Source organism: Globicephala melas, chromosome 2 (genome assembly GCF_963455315.2).
Source record: "Globicephala melas chromosome 2, mGloMel1.2, whole genome shotgun sequence".
NCBI lineage: Eukaryota > Metazoa > Chordata > Mammalia > Artiodactyla > Delphinidae > Globicephala > Globicephala melas.
In genome coordinates, this window is record NC_083315.2 from 129,758,720 (window position 1) to 129,782,006 (window position 23,287).

At 33.5% G+C, this 23,287-nt stretch overlaps 1 protein-coding gene across 1 annotated transcript in view; it reads left to right on the forward strand.

The window, feature by feature from the left end:
- Positions 1-23,287, forward strand: part of GPR137C (G protein-coupled receptor 137C) — a 55,172-nt gene that overhangs the window by 22,871 nt on the left and 9,014 nt on the right. Inside the window, exons 2-3 of the mRNA XM_030854982.2 lie at positions 7,751-7,794; positions 9,334-9,562. Of these exons, the coding sequence (XP_030710842.1) occupies positions 7,751-7,794; positions 9,334-9,562 (273 nt within the window). The remainder of the gene's footprint in view (positions 1-7,750; positions 7,795-9,333; positions 9,563-23,287) is intronic.

Below are 23,287 nucleotides of genomic sequence, written 5' to 3' on the forward strand. Positions count from 1 at the left end.
AACTCAAAATGGATTAAAGACCAGAAGCCATAAAACTCCTAGAAGAAAACGTAGGCAGAACACTCTTTAACCTGAATCATAGCAATATTTTTTGGATCTAAGGCAAAGAAAGCAAACACAAAAATAAACAAATGGGACCCAATCAAACATAAAACCTTTTGTATAGCAAAGGAAACCATCAACAAAACAAAGACAACCTACTGAATGGGAGAAAATATTTGCAGATATGACCAATAAGGGATTAATATCCAAAACATAGAAACAGCTCATTCAACTCAACATCAATAAAAACAAACAATCTGATTAAAATATGGGCAGAAGACCTAATCAGATTTTTCCATAGAAAACATATAGATGGCCAACAGACACTAATCATCAGAGAAATGCAAATCAAAACCACATTGAAATATCACCTCACATCTGTCAGAATGGCTATCATCAAAAAGACCACAAATGTTGGTGAAGATGTGGAGAAAAGGGAACCCTCATACACTGTTTGTGGGAGTGTAAATTGGTGCAGCCACTATGGAAAACAGTATGGAGTTTCCTCAAAAACTAAAGATAAAGCTACCATATGATCAAGCAATTCCACTCTTGGGTTTATATCTGAAAAAAGTGAAAACACTAATTCAAAAAGATACATGCACCCCAATGTTCATAGCAGCATCATTTACAATAGCCAAAATATGGAAACAACCTAAGTGTCCATCAACAGATAAATGGATAAAGAAGATGTGGTATACACATACAGTGGAGTACTACTCAGCCATAAAAATAGGATGAAATTTTACCATTTGCAACAACATGGATGTATTGGAGGGTATTATGCTCAGTAAAATAAGTCAGACAGAGAAAGACAAATACCATATGTTATCGTTTGTATGTGGAATCTAAAAAATAAACGAATGAATATAACAAAACAGAAACAGACTCACAGATATAGAGAACAAACTAGTGGTTACCAGGGAGAGAGGGAAGAGGGGGTATTAAGATAGGGGTATTAAGAAGTACAGACTACTATGTACACAGTACATAAATTGCAAGGATATATTATACAACACAGGGAATATGGCCAATATTTTATAATAACTTTAAATGGAGTATAATTTGTGAAAAATTTTTGAATCACTATGTTGTACACCTGAAACTAATATAATCAAATATACTTCAATTTTTTTAAGTGTTTAATTACAAAGTAAAATAAAATGACCCATTTATTCAGTTTTTCTGATACTAAGAAAGACCTGGAAAGATATGGCCCCTCTGACATAAATTGGCATCAGCAAATCATTTACATGTATGCTATTTACCATTCTAAACTTCTGGAAATCTACATAAAGTACATGTTTACTGTGCTTCATGAACTATCATTCACTGTCTTAACATCTTAACAAATGATAATTGCTTGACATTTTTTATATGAATTTTGTTTACCTAGCATCATGTCCTGTTAGCTATATTCTACAAAATACTTGGAATCTACTAATATCAGGTCATCATTTTTAATCTTATTATAATCTCAATGTGATTGAAGCACCTGGTTGTGTTTATATGATGCATTGTAACATTCTGCAAATCTGGGACCACTGCTGACCTTTAATTCTTTCTTTGTTCAGCTCAACTCCCTCTCACACTCATTATTTATCCCATCCCATGACCTTTTAGATTACACTTTCTACCCTGTCCCCATTCTCTTCTTCATTTGAACCTTTTAAATGCCTTCACTGAACTCTAGCTTTTTCCAGACAACCCTTCGTAAACACCCCATCTCAATTTGTGGGAAGAACAGTCAGCCTGTTTTATGTTTCCCAGTACACCTTCTGATGTTATACCATCATCATCTGTCTTAAACCCATGCCATCTGATTAGGTCATCACTGGCTATAATAATAACTTCCACTTTCCTGGGTGAATCATCACTTTCTTTCTTCTGGCCCTGTCTCTTGAACATCTATAGATGTCCTTCAAAGCCCATATTGATAGTGCATCCAATGTCTCTCAATTCAGTGGCTTCTCAGAGCTCTAAAACCCTCCATTTCTATTTGAGCTACTCAACAGCATGACCACACCTTGGATCAACTCTTGAAAATGAAGCAATTCTTTCCAATCAGTTTCTTCTCTTTCCCCTTATACATATGGAATTCATCCCTTTATATGTTTTTTACCCTCATCCTAACCTTTACTCACTTTACCCCTTTTGTTTCCCCACTCCGTTAGCTTCTTTTTGATGTCATTTGCATTTAGAACCTATGGTCAGTCTAGTATTCCTCATCCCTTGACTTTGCTGTGCCAATGTGGTTCACTCACCCACTTTTTCTTTCTCTACAATAGTTCCACGTGTCTAAATAGTTCTAAATTTTTGCTTGAAAAATACAATGTAGTTATTTGAACTTTTTATAATGGTATCTTTTTTTCTGTTAGAGTGTTTCAATTTTCAAATTAGGAACCCTTACTGACCACATATACTGTCAACTGCCTGACTTTAACTGGACCTCTCTGCTTCTCAATATAATCTTTTATAGCCCTTCTATTCATGTGTTCCAAATGTTTTCCATATTCCAAGGGCTTAAATCTAACATCCCTTCTCAGGATATGACCTTGCCTCCTACTTTACTAGAAAAGAATAGAATCCATCTGCCAAATTCTCTCATCCATCTTCTCTACATCAAAATGTTGTGTCTATGCTACATCCCCACTCCTTATTCTAGCAAAGAGAGGTTTGTAGATTATTTTAAATTTTCTGTGCAGACCTCCAAATTTTTCTTCAACTGTCTTTTCTACCCTCTTGACTCAATAGTATGTGTTTTCCTTTTCAGGGCTGACCTGCCTCACCTAGAGCCTTCTTTAGCAATTGAACTCTCCTTTCCTCACTCCCACTCTCCTCCATTTACCATTTCACCCCCTCTAGTTCATTTTTGATCAGCAGATTATTAAATCAGAAACTGTGAAAATCTGAGATTTTACCCTACTTGAAAGCTGACAGGTTAGCCTGCCACAGTTTTATAATACATACACCAACAGAAAACAGAAGACCCATGGGTCAGAGAAAAATACCATTTATTACTCATGGCAAAAAAACAAAAAGCAACCAAAGCAATATTTTGAATCAAGCACCCAAGCCCAATTCCTGTAAGGCAACACAATGAGAGCCAGATGTTACCTGTGTATGCAGCAAGGTGTGTTACAGGAGAGAAACCCCAAAATGAGGAAGACAGACAGACCTTATCTTTACTCTGGAATGTAAGCAAATCTTCACCAAGGAGAGAGAGGAAGACTTTACTCCCCTGGAATATCTCCAGGGAGGGAAATGTTCTCTATATTATACCAATCAGGAGACAGATCTTCCCTCTGACCCTAAGGTAGACACTATCTCTAATTTTCAAGGATGTTTGCTGTGCAAACCCCTTGCATAGTAGAAAACCTGGCATGCAGAAACCTGCAATATTCCAATACATGATTTCCAATACAAATTTTCCTTTTCTTATCTCCTATCTTCAAATATATCTCATATAATCTGGGCTCACTGCCTTTGTCATCTTACTTCCTTGCATTTTTTCCTGTCATTCCGCTGAAAACTATTCTCTTCAAGATACCTCAATCAAATGGTTGTTTCTTAATTATTCTTGACTTTTTGCAGAATTTAACAATGGCTGAACTTTCTTCCTTTCACCTCTAAAGTACTCCACTGCTGTGACTAGTCTGATTCTTAAGTCTGTGTCCTTTGGTCATCTTTCTTTTCTTCACTTTTTGGGCTTTTTCATTTTGACTAATAAATGTGAACATATCACAGGTTGATTTCTCATTCTACATTTGCTCCCCCAAATATATTCTACTTTGAGTTGCAGCTGTCACCTCTGTAGGTGATTGTGATTTACTTCTTATATTCCAAAACTCATCTGCCATCTCTATTTCTGCCTATATCTAATAAATTTTAAAACTAAGAATCAATTCTATGACCTGGCTTTTTAAAATTGTTGTCAGTGGGACTTTCATTCTATCAGTTCTTTAGATTCAAAACCTGAGAATGAGATTGCATGGACTCACTCAAATGCAACAGTCTTTTAACTGGAATTCTTTATGCCATTCTAATCCATTGTCTACACTGTCACCTAAGAAATCACTTGAGCATAAAATCATATTACAGAGTTTGTGGGAGTTAAGGTCTAATCCTTTGACATTTTTATACAGGGTCTCCGTGATTGGACGACTGCTTCCCCCTTCAGTTTCTGCTTGTGCTGTATTTCCCATACTCACCCACGCCACAACAACATGCCAAAGTACTTGCTTTGACCTAAATTCACTGCTCATTTATTCAAACATTTTCTGAACCTACTGTGAACCAGGTATCATGCTGGGCACTGGGGCTATACATATGAGTAAGTTACGGTCTCTCTTAAGAGGGGAATAAAAATGTAAACAAATGCCATAAAGTATGATTTGTAATGCAGGGATACAGAGTGGTTTCCCTCTTCCTAAGGCACTTAAGGTGACAACATAAAAAATGACAAAGAGTAAGGTATTGAAGGATGAGTTGGAATTTGCTCTATGACCATGAAATCATATTTCAGGTAAAGTAAAAGCGTGTACAGAGGCACGGAGATGTGAAATTAAACCCCTTATTTGAAAGTTGTAAATAATTCAGAATGAGCAGACCATAAGATTGAAGATGGGGATAAAAGGATATAATGATGGGAAGGTGGAACTAGGTGATAAAAGACCTTTTCTGTATCAAAGGAGTATGGGCTTTTTCCTGGAGTAGTATGATCAGATTTACTTTTTTAAAAGAAGGTGTTCCATCATAGTAATAATTTATTCAGGCAAGAATGATTGATAGATGCTAAAACTAGTATATGGAAGTTTGACAAATAAAAGATATTTACTAGTCTCTGAATACCTCTCCACGTGATACTCATTACAGTGGGAAAAACAGTAACTTAACCATGGAGAAACCTGGTAGATACCATCTTAACCAATGATCAAAGTTAACCTCACAGTAATGGGACAAATCAACATCATGAACCTCATGATATAATGCACTGAGAAGAATGCAGCACCATCATTTCTGTGGTATTCCTACCAAAACGCAAATTCTGAATCTAATCATGAGGAAATATCTGATAAACCCAGTGAGAAGCATTCTACAAAATCACTGGTCTGGACTCTTTAAAACTGAATATCATGAAAGACAAAGGGGGAAAATGACAATTAAGGAATTAAGTATACATGAAATCTATGTGTAATGTATAATCTTGGATTTTTCCCTCCCATAAATGGCATTTGGGGACCAAATGGCAAAATCTGAGTAAGGTCTGCAGATTAGATAATAGTATTTTATCAGTATCAATTTTATGATTTTTTTAATCATACTGGTTATATAAGAGAATTTCTTTTTTAAGGAAGTATACATTGAAATATTTAGAGGTAAAGGGGCATCACATATGCAACTTACTCTCAAATGATTTTTTAAATCATATATAGAACATGTTCACGTATAGGACATGTTTATAGCAGCATTATTCACAGTATCCAAAAGGTAGAAGCTGCTCAGGTGAACATCAGTGGATGAATGTTTAAACAAAATTTGATATATACATAAAATGGAATATTATTCAGCCTTAAAAGGAAGGAAATTCTGACACATCTACATGTGTGATGTCATGGATGAACCTTGAAGACATTATGCTGAGTGAAGAAAGCCAGTCACAAAAGGACAAATATTGTATAATTTCCCTTATATGAGGTACCTAGAGTAGCCAAATTCATAGCGACAGAAATCAGAATGGTGGTTGCCAGAGGCTGGAGGGGAGAGGAATAAGGAGTTATTGTTAGATGGATACAGAGTTTCAATTTGGGAGGATGAAAAAGTTTTGGAGATGGGTGGTGGTGATGGTTGCACAACAATGTGAATGTACTCAGTGCAGTGAAACTGTACACTTAAAAACTGGTTAAATTGTAGTTTTATATCATATATATTTGAGTACAACTTTTAGGTAAAAATAAAACATGTAGAGAGGCGAGAATAAAGGAAAAATAGCAAAATGAATAGTTATCTTCTAAAGATACAGATGGAGTTAAGAATGGAAGCAGAGAGACCAATTAAAAGGCTATATAGTAGTAAAGACAAACAAAACAGATGTATCTGAGGATGATTTAAGTGGTACAATTTGAGATTAAGAGGGTAGTATTTTAAAATCATCTATCACATCTAGCTTGTTAACCAAAATACAATAGATATGAGTAGACGCACTAGCTGCTATCTCTGCCTGAGCCTTTACCTGTCTAACACTCATTTATCCTTCATAACTTGACTCAAATGTGACTTCTCTAAGGCCTGCCTACCTGACCCTTTACACAGTCTCTCCTCTTTCCCCTTACCTCTCACCATTTCCTGCACTGAATTAGTCTATCCCCCTTCTTAGCTGTTGTGGTAGCATCTTTTGCATTGATGACATAATGTTTCAAAATAGTTGGTTTATCTCTTTCTTTCATATACTGAGCTCCTTGAGGGCAGAACCAGTTACTGTATGTATGAATCCATGGTACCCTTCATAGTGTGTGCTCAGTAACTGTTTGAATGGAATCAGTAAGTTATTGAGTACTTACACTGTTTTCCTTTATAATGTTCTGTACTTGCCTCTTTCTTTCCAGGCCCCCCCACCCCCAGCTCAAAGTTCATACTCTATTTCAGTAGTCTTGTAATTAGTCTTTCTACTTCTAGTCTGAAGTTTCTCTGCAGTTGCCTTATGTTGATGCCAGATTAATGAAATTCTGTGATTTGGAGTGCTTACATAAAAACCCTCCATATCTTCCCATTATCTAAATAATAAAGTCCATATTCACCAGTTAGGAACTGAGACCTTCCACAGTATGTTTTCAGAAGTTACCATGTTTATTTCAAATTCTACTTAACCTACCTGATTAACTTTATTCATCAAATATTTGAGGACCTGCCTTTTGCAAGGCTTTATGAAGAAAGTAAGTTCCCTAAATATGATCTCATCTTTGTGTTCATTTCTTGTTCCCTTCTTTCTTTTTACTATTTTATTTCATCTTAGGGGTAAATAATATTGGGAGAACACTCACCCATATTCATATTTAAGTAAGTCGTTCCATTTTAAGACAAAACATGAGTGATATAATGAAGTTTAGAATAGGTGGCAAGCCATCCTTCCCATTGTCTGGCTTATTTGCAAAACAGAAACAGACTCACAGAATTAGAGAAAGAACTTATGGTTACCAAGGGGAAGGGTAGCAGGGAGTGATAGTTAGGGAGTTTGGGATTGACATGTACACACTGCTATATTTAAAATGGGTAACCAACAAGGACCTACTGTATAGCACAGGGAACTCTGATTGATATTCTGTAATTATCTAAATGGGAAAAGAATTTGAAAAAGAATAGATACATGTAAATGTGTAACTGAATCACTTTGCTGTACACCTGAAACTAACACAACATTGTTAATCAACTATACTCCAATGTAAAAAATAAGTTCAATAAATGTTTAAACTGAATTAATTCTGTTTAAAAATGTAGAAATTTAAGATTATACCATAGAAAGTTATTAATTTATTGTATTAAACCTTTGGAAATCTGCCTATGTTTTCTCTAACGTAGTTCAACTGTTAACCTTTGAGTTTTACTTGCTATTATTATTTGTTGTATCACTTTGAAACACAAAATCAAAACAAATTTAAGAATACTATATTACACGTGGTTTCAAAACTTTCTTTCTGTACTCTCTTTATAGGTTATATGTAAAGTCAGATGTGCAACTGAACTTGACAAACACAAGTAAGTTTCATGAGTAGCAAGATCTATATTTTTTTCACAGTACACTTACCAAGGTAGAAGGGCTTTGTAGTTGAGGATGCCTTAGCAGTTTTATAGAAGATCAAGTAGTTAGATTAGTTCATAGGAAGTGAATTGAGTAATCTGGTCATTCCCCTTCAGCAGTATTGCTGCCAAACACCTTTTTTTGCTGCTCCGTCACTGGCCCACTAAAGATGTCAGATGTTTTAGTACTGTTTCATAGGGTCCACAAATAGTCAAGATAGATTATGCTGTTTAGAGTAAGAATATATAGTACAGTTCCATGAAATAAGTAATATTTCAGTGCTGATTCACCTCAGAAATGAGATTGCTAAACCTGGGAATCAGAAGCCTTGGGTTTCAGACCAATTCTCCCACAAACTTGCCAGCTATGCAACTCATCTAACCTCTTGGTACTTTGTTTCCTAAACTACTATAATCCCCTGGATGCATGGATAATTTCAAGGTCCATTTTGCGTTTCAAAGTATATAATTATTATTTTTATTGTTTAATCTGAGAGAATATTAAGATCTAAACTTCTCAAACTAAAATCTTTGTACTTTGCCTGTATACTTAATAAAGATTGCTTGTTACAGATTACACATTACCTTCAATTTTTCCTTGTGTAAATTACTCCCAAAGGCAAACAACATTTTATGATTCCAACTATGGAAAGTGACCAAAATGGAAGATATTAGAATGGCAAATAAATTTCTAGATCATGTTAATTTGGGGTATAAATGTATTTGAACTAGGATTACTTTCATACAGGAAGCTGTTCCAGCTACTTGATACAGACGGCCACACCTTACCTAAAGAGTTTAAAAATTAGAAGTGGTCCAATTTTTTTTAGGGGGAAGTGGTTAAGCATTTTACTTTGGGAGTAGTTCTGTATGCATAGTAAATATGCAACTTTATAAGAAGATGAGGTACTGATGAGTGTGTGAAACTCTACGTATATTGTCCCTATGTTCCTCTTTAGTGTTGTTTGAAAGAAATGTTTGCTATAGATAATCAGATGTTCATAAAACTGAACATTGTTTAAAACACATTTCCCTTACCTCTTAAAGTTAATATTAGTGATCAATTTAAATTTATATACTGTATATTACTTTTCCAAGCAAATTATAAAAACCTGATAATTCTTAGAATGGAAAGGTCAATGAAAATGTGCTCAGCAGTTACAAAAATGAAAAATTCAGGATTACTTGAATTAATGTTAAAATAGTCCAATATTATTCTTCCTGGTAGAGACAACTGAATTCAAGTCCACATGAGATTATTTTTAAATTAGTGCTTTAGAATTTCATGCCATTTTTAAATGGCTTAGATACTAATTTCATAATGGCAAAAATATCCCAAGTAACTCTGAGTAGTTATTAAATTTGTATTAAATTAAATTACAAGCAGTTTAAACTGAAGGAATTCTTGTACTTAAAGTAAGTACACACTAATTCAGTATTAAGTTTAATTTCTCATTAGTTTTATAAACATCTAATAAACTCATTTTTTTCTTTCAGAATTCTGTTGCATTTGGGCTTTATATTGGCAAGTCTTCTCTTTTTAGTGGTGAACTTGACTTGTGCAATGCTAGTCCACGGAGATGTCCCAGAAAATCAGTTGAAATGGACTGTGTTTGTTCGAGCATTAATTAACGATAGCCTGTTTATTCTTTGTGCCATCTCTTTAGTTAGTTACATATGCAAAATTACAAAAATGTCATCAGCAAATGTCTACCTCGAATCAAAGGTAAGTATATTTCTTAAATTTATACTTGAAAATCTAACTTCAAATCTTCATCCTATGAACCATATTTTAATGGAAATTTTATAATTCTTTAGAAAGCATTCTGAGTGTCAGGTACATTTTTGAGCATGAAAGAATGATCACAAGAAATTAAAAGGTATTCAAAACTGAGCCCTTACTAAACAATGTTTTTTTTAAAAAAGAAGCTCATCATGAGCATATTGTATTTTCTATAACTTATATCCTCTACCCTGGAGGCTAATTAAATGATAGAAACCAGAATTTATACAGATGTATCACAAATAGTCTAATATACAAAGCCATACTAACAACTGAAGATTTCATCAGTAAGGGTGACAGTATTGCCATTAAACAAATTTACCGCATGATGTCTATTCGTATTTGGGTTAGCAACGTTAAGGTGTCATATTGGTAAAGGGGTGTTTATTTGTATAAAGGTTTAGAAGATGTTACTTCACCCCATAATATGAAGTCCCTATGACATTTGAAACAGCTAGTCGTGTAACTAAATTTATAAATGCCTTGCTTCTCCCTTTCCTTATACTTTGGGTCAGTAAACAAAAACCAGTGTTAACCTATTAACAGAAAACCGTGAATGTTTCTACTGTTGTTGATTGACAATGTGGTTGAGTGATGAATCAGTGTCCCAGTGTATGTATGGCATTGGATGTGGGGCATAGATGTATGGATATTGGCTCATAGCCCATCGCAGGCTGAGTTCCTCATCTATGCTTCCAGAGTGGTGTTGGGCTCGTTGGGCTTATGCATACATACAAGCGTGCTTTAATGTGGCATCATTGCCTATTCACTGAAGATAAACAAGATAGTGTCTTAAACAGAACAGTCTTCTGAAATATTTTTAGACTTCTATATTGTTATTATCCTTAATATAGTCCTACTAAAGTTAATTAAATGCATGGAAATTAACTTGTCCTTTAAGTTTACGTGGAGATGTTACCTTTATTTTTTAAACATATATCAGTAGAAATATAAATATAGAAATAGAAGAAAGAGAGAGACAGATAGACAGACAGACTCACTTTCAACCCATTAATCTCACCCGGAAAATTATTTTATTCAACTTCTAAACTTTTACTTCCTAAAAGTTAAATATTTTAGCTAACTCTGGCTTCAGTTTCAGTGTTAAGAATAATACACTCATTGTTGTTGTGGTGCATAACCTTTTGGTGTAGCAACAGCATCTTTTCCTAGTGTGATAACATCACCATAGAATCCATACCTCTTGTTGTCTAGTCATAAAGCATACACAGATGTGGTTGAATTTAAAGAGCTTCTTTTCTGAATACCTAGCAACTTTCTAAGTTTGGTTTTACTCACTCTGATATAGGAAATTCTCTGAATAGAGTTAAGTTGCCAGTCTCAGGAGGCAAGTTCATCTGATAACTCCCCCAGAATTATTTCAAATACCTTTCCCTCGCTATCATATGAAAGGTATTAAATTTAAAAGGTACATGGATTCAGAATTCTCTAGGAACACTACAGAGAAACATGTTCAAATACACACCTATAAAGGTAAATATAATATGAGATATTCGATTGTTTTTATTATATGTTCTGTAGTTCTTGGTCTTCCTAATTAGGGTATAAACTTCTTTATTCAAATAGTACGTCATCTTGCTTTCACATTCTCTTTGTAAAATCACTAGGCTCATTTTTGTGTTTTGACTTCTATAACAACATATAGTCATGGCCATTTCTTTTATTCCATCAACAAATGTCTGTTGAGCATTTATATCCTCCACTTTCAAACTGACCTTGTTTCTGGCTATCTCTCAGAGAGTTTCCTTAAAGTTCAGACTTCAGTCTGTTTTTCTCTTTATTCTTCCTTCCTTCTTCTACATATTTGGTGATAATGAGATCCTCCATGATTTGTCTCAACCAGTCTTACCTACCTTATTTCTAAATGGCACACAGTATGCTTCCCTGTCTGTATATCCTTAGGCCGTTTCATCTTCCAGGAATGTTTTTCCCTCCCAGTGCTCTATTCCTGTTTGTCCTTATCTTACCCAACTTTAAAGGCATAAGTCTAATGTTACCCCTTTTTATGACCTCAATTTGGTCCCTTCTCCTCCATCTCCAGAATAAAATTTAGAAATAACTCTCTATCTGAATTCTTTTAAATTTAATTTTATTCTTTTAGCAACTAGACCAGTGCTGTGATTTGGTTCTTTTTCAAAGTAGCAACTCTAACTTGCGTTTTAAATATTAGTTATTGTCAATTTGAATAGTTTATTTCTGCTCTTTCATTTTTTAATTTTTGTTCCTTTGTTCCATATCTATGTTCTTATATAGATACTTAATTTATTATTTTGTAAACTAATAAAGGTATTAAGAGCAATATGTTTTCTCAAGTACTGCCTTGGCAACTTTCCATAATATCGCTATATTATAGCAACATTCTTATTTAACAAAAACAAAGAAAATTTTTCCTTTTGGATTCCAGCCATGTCTCAAATACTACATGTTTACACATCAGTGCGAATTACACATTATCTCTACATATAGATAGATACTATCTTTACACTCCCTTTGGTGGAAAGTCTAAAATTCAGATATCTGTCCTCTTCAGGCCCCCTAACCTCCATAAGAAATTATCAGTTTTACCCTCTGCTTGATTGTCCATGCATACGAATGTGGCCTACTAAACAATGTAGAATTTCTGTACTCCAGGTTCTTGTTAGAAAAAATTTACTATCAACTGTTAAATTCAAAGGCTTAGTTGCTGGAAAAATTACCTGAAGTATGTACAGTCTGTCCATTTCCCTGTCTATTCCATATCTTCTCCTCTGCCCAATCCAGTTCGTTATAGAGTTGTATTCTGAGACTGCATTGTACCCTGGATAGAATTGTCTTTCCCAACATATACTGTGACATTATGCTTTGGCCTACGTCAAGAAATATGTATGAAATTCTTGTAAGAAACATTTATCTTAAAGTCTCTACTGTATTATGTTGTTAAGGATATTGTCCATACAATCAGTGTTCCCTAGAAAAGATCTTTTCCTCCAATTCAGTACTAGGTAAAACATTATTGATTAAATTCTTCTTTTCCCTGGCTACTATGTTGTTCAGAAACAAATATGTGACTCACCTTTATATCAATCGTAGATGACCTTATGATACTCATTTTTGTTTCTGAGTCTACCTCTAGTTTCATCTCACTTTCTTACCCCCACCCCCGCACATTCCTATGTTTATTTTTTATTCTGTGTGTATCTCTGTAACTACTTCAAATTCTCTTTTGCAATGAGGGTGATATAAATAAAAAATGGGATTGGATATACTTTGGGATATGTTTATATCTCTTTTTCAGGTATATTGATTTTTTAATTAATATGAAAAGACCTTAGTGAGAGACAGTATATCATAGTGATTAAGAGCTGGAAACCTGGGATCAGAGAGATAATGATCTAAATAAATACCATCTCTCCTGCTCATTGGCTGTATGACATTGCACAAGTAACAGTACATCTAAGCGTCACTCTCCTGATCTGTAAAATGGAAATAATGACAGTATTGATCTCATAGGCTGTTTGAGGGTAAAAGTAGTACCTACCTTATAAAGATGTTATAAGAATTAAATTAAAATGCATATAAAGTATTTAGTATAATACCTCGCACTTGGGAATGCGCTAACTTACAAATGTTAGCCATTATTATCCTAATGTGTACTAAGGGATGGTAATGTAGCTTCAGGAAGTTCTTGAATACCTGAAATTTTTGGCAAATTGTATCTGGAGACAGATCCTATATATGTAATCAAATTCTCAAAAGGAACGGTGTAAAAGAATAAGGATTACCTGAAGAACAGGATCTCTCTTTTAAATAATTTATTGTAATTTTATTTGACTCTATTTATATCCCATCCCACACAGATTTTGTAAGGGTTGAAGTCTCTGATAGATTACATTTCATTGTTTAACTCATTTTTCTTAGAAATTTTTGGAACATGTATTGTTAAAATTATGTAATGGCCTTTTTATTTGATTTTTTTTCTTTTCTTGATATTAGCTTTTAAGTTTTTGTCTGTTGCTTACATTTCAAGTGTGTCTCATTAACTTTAAACAAAATATTTTAGAGTTTTTTTTTATATAAACTCTTTATAGTGTAAACAAATAGTTTATATTTATTGATATGATTGTTGGTTTGGTCCTTTTCTCCCATTAAGGTTTTTTATTGCTGTTTGCTTTGCCTTTATTTGTATGATTTCTGTGGTATATTTGAAATTATTTACTTTTATCAGAATTATAACTTTTAACATTAAAATGCATACAATAAAATTATTTTTATTCTAATATTCCTTTCCATTTTAGAAAAAAATAAGCATATTTATAAAAATATAGGAGACATATCATTTTTAATGGAAAAAATAACCAATTGGCAGAAAAAGGTATAAACCGATGGTAGATGCTTAGTCCCTATAATGGCAAGTTGGAATTATCTACATGAAAGACCACTCAAAGGTGGGGTGGGAATAAAAGTTAAGCTTTCAGCCTTACATCTCTGGTCAAGGACACATACAATTTTATACCTGCATAAGAGTGTAAAAGGAATCATTATCTGACTCAAGGTCAGCTTATCTCCCTGCCCAGTTAGCCATTTACAAATAATGCATTTTCTCTCTCTCTCCCGAATGTCTAACAGTTTTAATTACTATGTAAACCTTTCTGTCCCATGTTCACTCAATCCTTGAGCCATATTAATTAATGTATTAGGATGGAGGCATCATTAGCATCTTGCAGAGACACAGTAACATTCAGCTAAACAACATTTCTGATCTTTCATGCAGACCAGCTGATCCTATAAGACTAAAGAAGGAGTGTATGGTAATTTAGGCCATAATTAAAGAAATAGGCTAAAATGCCATTAATGTCTCACTTCCACCACCCTGAAATATGACTTCACCAGAATTTGGTGAGGATGGTGGTAAAAAAAAAATAGAGGCTGCATCATCCTCTGTAATAGGAATTATTGCCACCTTCCCAATATTCTGTTATAATTTCTCTCCTGAGTCACTGGGATTTTCTTTATCTATCTTAAGCTGTGGTATGTCTTTAATTTACTGCTTTCATTCCTCCAGTTCTTATACCCCAAGCCTTATTTCCTATTCTGTTCTACTCTGCTGCTGAGCCAACCCTCCACACACTTATCCCATTTGAAAAATCCCTGCTTACAACCCTGGGTTTATATCTTTTACCTACTCCTAAGCTCAAGTAGCTTCCCCTTGTACTTCTAGACTCTTTTACTAGACCAGCCAACATTTTCAGAATTTTTTATTTTTCCATGGTCATAAGGTCCATCCACTAAAAGCCATCTATTCTGTAATGGTAGGGTCATAGGAGCCAGATATCTAATTTCATTGTGTCTTAGCACAGTGAAACTCTTTTTGAGACTGTTTTAGGCCATATAATTATCAAAATACATTTTAAAATTTACTAATTGAGACTACCTTATTTTCTTATTTTTCATTCTAATTTCAAAACGGAAGTAGCGTTTGTGAGATGAATTCAAAAACCATGTGCAGGGTTCTACTTCTGGTATTGGCTGAGTAGCTTCCATTGGACCCAACCTTCTACAGAAAGCAAAGATAAATTCTGGACAAAATATAAAAAGCACTGAAGGCACTGGAGAGCAACCCCTTAGAAGAAGGAACCGACACAGTGAGTTTCCTATTTTTTACAGCTTCTAGCCTGAGGGAAGTCCCATCCATGGGGCAGCCAAAACTTGAAGAGAAACCTTCTATTTTACTTGCTTGAAGAATCATAGGACAAAATTCAAGAAACTATTCCAGATGGAAAGTGAGTGGGAAATCTCGGGAAGAAGATAGCCAGATAGAGGAAGCTCCAAATTCTGATTATGAACTCTGCCAAATTTTTATCCGATACCTGAACTAAGCATGTGCAGGACATACTCCAAGCAGCAGCACAGTTAAGGATAAAGAAATTGAACTGAGATTTCAGCTGCTATCCATTCATGGGAGATAGTTTGGGATTTGAGTCTAGCCAGGTTAATTATTTGCTAAAAATAAATTTTAAAAAAAATTTAAGGGAAAAAAAGAAAAAATACTTTTCAGAGGACTATAACAACATCCAGACTCTAAAACATGGCACTCACAATGTCCAAAACACAATCCAAGGTCTCTAGATATATGAAGAAACAGGAAAAATTTAACTCATACTCAAGAACAAAAATCAAAACTCAAAAAGCAATCATTGGTGGCAGTCCTCCACAGATGACCCAGATGTTGGATTTATCAGACAAAGATTTTATAATATGCTCAAGGATGTGAAGGAAAATATACTTGAATGAATGAATAAATAAGAAATCTCAGAGAAATAGAAACTATTTTTAAAAACTACCAGAAATTTTAGAATTAAAAAATACAATATTTAAATAGTCACTAGTTGTGCTTAGCAGCAGATTGGAGATGAAAGAAGAGTCAGTGAACTTAAATCAACAGAAATTATCCAATCTGAAGAACAGAGGATATTGGGGGTAAAGATGATAATAAAATGAACAGAGCCTCAGGGCCAAATTATGTATAATTGGAATTCCCAAAGGAAAAGAGGGAGAAAATGAGATTGGAAAAAAATATTTGAAGAAATATGACCTAAATTTTCCAGTTTTGATGAAAGACATAAATTTATAGTTTCATGAAGCTCAACTAAGCCCAATCAGGATAAATATATAGACAATCTTACCTAAGTTCATTGTACTCAAAGTGCTTAAAACCAAAAAGAAAAAGAAAATTTTGAGAGCAAAGAAAAATGACATATACATAAGGGAACATTGATTCAAATGATCACTCACTTCTCATCAGATATAATGGAGCCAGAAAACTTGGTAACAATGTCTTTGAAATGCTGAAAGAAAAATGCTGTCAACTCTGAAATCTACATCAAGTGAAAATATTCATAAAGAATGATGAAGAAATAAAAAACATCTTCAGGTAAAAGAAAACTAAGAGGGTTCATTATCGACAGACCTATACTACAAGAAATGCTAAGAAAATTCTCAGACTGATGGGAAATAAAATCGGCTTGGATTTTAGCTCTTCAGGAAGGAATGAAGAACACAAGAAATAATAAATATGTGGGTAAATATAATTTCTTAATTTCTTTAAAATAAATGTGACTGTGCAAAGCAAAAATTATAACATGTGAGGCTTACATATGTAGATATAATACATAATTCTCTATATAGTATATATAACAACTATAGCACTGTAGCATCAAGGACAGGGCCTATATGGTTGCAATTCTCACATTTTACATCAGTGGTATGATATTAACTATTGCTTAGACTATGAAAAGTTAAGGATATATATTATAATCCCTAGAGCAGTGATTCTCAAATTTTTTGGTCTCAAGCTCCCATTACACTCCTAAGAATTATTGAGGACCCCAAAGAGCTTTTGTTTATGTAGATTATATCTACCTATATATACATTTTAGAAAAAAAAATTGAGAAATTTTAAAAATATTCATTTATTGATTTAAAATGCCAATAATAAATCCATTATATGTTAACACGAATAACATTTTATGCTAAATAATTATATTTTCCAAAACAAAAATAAATAGCGAGAAGATTGACATTGTTATACATTTTGCAAATCTCTTTAATGTCTGACATAATAGAAGACAGCTGGATTTTCATGTCTGCTTCTGCATTCAATCTGTTGTGATATGTTGTTTAGGTTGAAGTATATGAAGAAAATCCATCCTCACAAATATATGTAGTTGGAAAATGGAGGAGAATTTTAATAGCCTTTTCAGATAATTGTGGATATTCTTCTCTAATACTACACCAAAACTCTGAAGTGGAGGTTTCTTAAAGGTTAGTTGCCATGTGGAATCTAAAATGATATTAGTGAACTTTCTGTACTCTCCATTGGTCTATCTTGCACTTTGAATGAGTTTGTAACATCATGCATTGATCATTAGAAAAGAGTGGTCACAGATCTTCAAAATGTTGATACATTTCATTAGACAATAACCTAAATCACATTTGTTAATATCACCAGCAATCTCATTCGAAAAGTATTTAAGTTTTGGGAAGCTGCCAGTCTTACAGTGGATACAAACGCTTACAAGTTTTCAAAAATTCTGATTTTCACTTGAAAGTTCATATTTCATCATTGGCCATAAATACTGTCAGATGTTTTCTTTGACATGACAGGCTCATTTCATTTATTTTTCAAAAAATATATGCCCATTAACCAAGTCTGAATAACCATTGTTTGTCTGCCATAGTTGTCTGTTAAGTAGAAAATGGGATTTCATGAAAAAAGTGGTTAGTTCAGCTCACAAGTCAAGTAATCACATAAGTGCTTCTCCTCTCCTCAAGAATGCTTCAGGATGCGGCAGAATTTCTTTAAGTGTGTGTCTTATTTCATCACACAGAATATTAAATAGACACGTACTCTAGGGTCAATATTTAATAAATATTTTCACTGCTTCATCAATGATATTCTTTTTTTCTTTCTTTTCTTTTTTTTTTTTTGTCTGCATTGGGTCTTCATTGCTGCGCGTGGGCTTTCTCTAGTTGCAGAGAGCAGGGGCTACTCTTTGTTGCAGTGCACAGGCTTCTCATTGCAGTGGCTTCTCTTGCTGCGGTGCACAGGATCTAGGTGCGCAGGCTTCAGTGGTTGCAGCACTCGGGCTCAGTAGTTGTGGCTCACGGGCTCTAGGGTGAGCGGGCTTCAGTAGTTGTGGCTCACAGGCCTAGTTGTTCCACAGCATGTGGGATCTTCCTGGAACAGGGATCAAACCCGTGTCCCCTACATTGGCAGGTGGATTCTTAACCACTGTACCACCAGGGAAGTCCCTTCATCAAGGAGATTCTTAAGTGAAGCTTTCTTTTTTAACTGGGAGTGCATAGTAGTGAAGAATACAATACAGTTTGGTGACACTGCATTGATTTGTGCTAAGACCGAAAGTTTTACCCACCATTGCTTTTGTACCATTAGTGAGATTATCAGTACAATTGGCCCAGGATAAACAATCAGAAGAATTTTCAACACTTTGAATATTTCAGTACTACTTGTGTTTCTTCTCAGGCATTGACATAAAAGAATGCCCTCTTGGATGATTAGTTGCTACTGAATGAATATAAACAAAATGCTGAATGAATTTTGAATATAAAAAAATTATGAATATAATTGATGAATATAAACAAAATTAGTCCTTCTATATCAGATTAATATATTTGTAAGGCAAAAATACAAGTCTATTGACGACATTAAATCACTATGTTTTCAGCTAAATCTTTGAATCAGTGAATTTCTATCTTGGAAAATGACAGTGCCATAATTTCTTTTATGGACTTTTCATCCAGCAGGCATTCAGCAATATTAACTGTACAAGGCTTTACTAGTCTCTCAGCTACTATGAGTGCTTCGCCAGCCAATGCAATATAGTAATTTAGCTTGTAAAATGCCTGAGTGGCTTTTTAATTTCTAGTTTGGAAAGTAATAAAAACAATTTGTGGTGTTTAAAGTGCTCACCACACCTGCATTTAAAATTTCAATTCCTTGTGCTTGAAACTCTGAATGATTGGTCTCAAAATGATGCTGCAGCTTAACTTGGACATAATGTTCTGTCACAGCAGACACAATAAGGTAAATTATTAACGTTTATAAAACCTATTGAAAGTTAGTTTTCATTGCACTTCATTTGATAAAACAAAACAAGAAATCAGTTTCACCCAATTACTTTGATGTAGATTTCTTTCTTCATTGAACCAGAGAATTCTAACACTTTCATCTTTCTCAGCATCTTAGAGGTAAACAAAGAAGCTGTATGTAGAGAAAAATATTTTTTATTGTGACAAAATATACGTAACATAAAATTTACCATTTTAACCAGTTTTAAATGTACAGTTCAGTGGCATTAAGTACATTCACACTGTTGTGCAACCATCACCACTATCCATCTCCAGAACATCTTCATCCCATACTGAAACTTTGTACGAATGAAACAGTAAGTCCCCAATCCTCAGCCAATAATCCATTCTTAAATATGAAAAAAATTTTCATCTTAGAGTAAAATTATTAATTTCTAAAATAGTTTAATATTAAATTAAAATTTTTTTAAGTGTTTGAAAAAAATTCTTAAATATTATAAAACAAATCTGTAAATTGTACGTATTCTTGTTGTGCTGCCATGTAGATACAAGGAAAATTTTAGAATTTCCAAATAACTACTTGTTTGGTAATAATGAGGTTTTATCAGATATAGCAGGTATAACCAAAGAAAACTAACAAGAACCCAGTAAAGGTAAAGAGAACAAGCTGAGTTAATCTCTGAAAATGCATATATTTATACCCTAATTCTATTATATCAGGAACCTAGAAAACACAAGAACACACATGTACACAGAGTGTTGAAACCATCATATATTATAGAGCCACTGGGAAACTCTGCTGTATATACAAAAGAGAATGAGAATATAATAGGCAAATAACATCTTATTACTCTTTTTTTTAATCATTTTGATTTTGATCTTTAAGGTTCCTAGACCACACTTTAAGAACTGTTGCCCTAGAACAACCACTTAAGGCAAAAAGCAAAACAAAACAAAACAAAGAAATAGAAAAGTATAGTTAAAAGTTCAATGGATAAATTAAAATGGAGTTCTAAAAAATATTCAGTTAACCCACAAGAATGCAGAAAATGATGGATAGAGGAACAACAAATAAACAATGTCAACAACAAAGCACAAGAAGGGCAAACAGAAAGCAAATAGTAAAATGTAAGACCTAAATCTAAACATATCACTAATTATATTAAATGTTAATGGAGTAAACACTCCTGTTAAAATGTAGAGACTGTCAAAATGAATTTCTAAAAAAACAAGGCCCATCTATACTCTGGCTTCCGGAATGCACTTTAAATAAATATAAAGACAGATAATAAGTTAAAAATAATTAGATGGAAACTAATATACTATTCATTCAGTAAGTATTAGAAGGCACTTTAATATCAGATAAAAGAGACTTCAAAACAAAGGGTATTACCAGATATAAAAAGGTAAGCAAAGGATATTACCAAATATAAAGAGGTACATTTCATCAGAAAGACATAAAAATCATAAATGTGTACATGAAGCCAAATTGTAGGAATAAAGAGGGGAAAAAAGACTTACCAAATAGTAAGAAAAAAAGGGGGAAAAATCTCTACAATCATAGATGGAGATTTTAATGCCCCATACTCAGAAGTTGATAAAAGAAAAAATCAGTAGACATAGAAAATCTGAACAACACTATCAACACCTCTGAGCTAACTGACTCCCAATAACTGGAGAATATACATTCCTTTCAGTTGATCATGGAAGTGGTCATCAAAATAAACCATACAGTGGACCATAAGACAGGTATCAATCAAAGAATGAAAAGGACTGGAATCAAAGAATGTAGTCTGGCCACAGTGCAATTAAGTATCAATAACAACATGATATCTTCTTAAAAATCCAAATATTTAGAAATTATGCAACATAATTACAAATAACCCATGGGAAAAAGAAGAAATCACAAGGGAAATTAGAAAATATTTCAAACTGAAGAATAGTGAAAAACAATATACCAATATTTGTGGGATGCAGCTAAAATAATGCTTGAAGAGAAAAATACAGCTTTAAATGCTATATTAGAAAAGGAGAAAGATATAAAATCAGTGACCTAAGGTTTCACCTTAGAAAAAGCTGGGGGAAACTATGAAAAAGTTTTTTGTTTTTTGTTTTTAAGTAAGCCCAAAGTAAGTAGAAGAACTGAAATAATAAAGGTAAAAATAGAGATCAGTGAAACAGAAAATAAACTATAGAGAAATTAAAGCCAAAAGTTAATTCTTCTAATAGGTCAACAAATTTGATGTACCAAAAAAGGCAGAGTGAAAATACAAATTGCCAATACCATGAATAAAAGAGGGACAATCACAATAGATCTTATAGACATTAAAAGAAAAATGAGGGAATATTATGAGCAAATCCTTGTGGATAAATTTGACAACTTAGATGAAATGGACAAATTAAAAAAAATACAACATAACAAAATTAATTAAAGATAAAATACCAAATATAAATAGCCCCATATTTATTAAAGAAATTGAATTTGTTATCAGAAATTTCTCCCAAAACTCCAAACCTAGATGGTTTCACTGGTTAATTTTATCAAATATTTAAAGAAGAAATAGCACCAATAGTAAACAAACTCTTTTGAAAATAGAGGAGAAAGGAACACTTCCTAACATGTTTTATGAGAACAGCATTACTCTGATACCAAAACTTAACAAAGACATTATTAAACAAATAAAAATTAGGGGCTTCTCTGGTGGCGCAGTGGTTGGGAGTCCGCCTGCCGATGCAGGGACACAGGTTCGTGCCCCGGTCAGGGAAGATCCCACATGCCGCGGAGCGGCTGGGCCCGTGAGCCATGGCCACTGAGCCTGCGCGTCCGGAGACTCTGCTCGGCAGTGGGAGCGGCCACAGCAGTGAGAGGCCTGCGTACCGCAAAAAAAAAAAAAATTAAAAATAGATAAATAAATAAAAATTATACACTAGTACCTCTTATACTTAGAGATACAGAATCTAAGCAACATATAAAAAGGATAATACATCATGACTAAAAAGAGTTTATCCCAGGAATGCAACATTGGTTTAACATTTGAAAATCAGTCACTGTAATTCACTACATTGAGAGAACAAAGGAGAAAAACCAAATAATCATTTGAATAGATGTAGAAAAAACATTTGACAGAATTCAACACCGTGAATTTTAAATTCATGATTTAAAATAACATGATTAAAAATTTAATAACATGAATAAAATTCATGATTTAAAAATAACAACAATGAAATGTTCAGCCAATAGGGAATAGAAGGAATGTTCCTCAATCTGATAAAGGAGGTCTGTAAAAAACCTGCAATCAGTGTCATACTTAACGTATTGAATGTTTTGCCCCTAAGGTTGGGAACAAAGCAAGGATGCCCACTCTCACCATTTCTATTCAACATTCTAATAAAACAAAAACAAAAAGGTATGAAATTGGAAATTAAGAAGTAAAACTGTCTCTAATTGCAGATAACATGATTGTTTATGTAAAGCATCCTAAGGAATCTACTAAACAGCTACTAGCAAATTCTCAGAAAATTACATTGTATTTTCATATATACCAGGAGCAATCAGTTAGAAAATGAAATTCAAAAAGCAATTCTATAACATTAATAGCATAAAAAAACAAAATACTTAGGAATAAATTTTGCAAAAAACAAGCAATACCTCTATACTAAAAACTATAAAATAATACTGAGAGAAATTAAAAAGACATAAATCAATGAAGACCATTGTTCATGGATTGGAAGATGCAGTATTTTTAAGATAGCAATTCTCCCCAAAATGATCTATAGATTCAATGCAATCCCAATCATAATACTACCTTGAGGTTTTAAAAAATAGAAATTGACAAGTTTATTCTAAAATTTATATGGAAATAAAAAGGACCCAAAATACTTAAAAAGTAGCACTTTCCAATAGAACTTTCTGCGATGATGAAAATATTCTATATCTGCTCTATTCAGTATGTGACTACTGAGCACTCGAAAGAGGGCTAGTCCGAAAGAAACCGATCTTTTAATTTAATTTAGTTTAAATGTAAATATGTAAGTACTCACATGTGGCTAATGGCTATT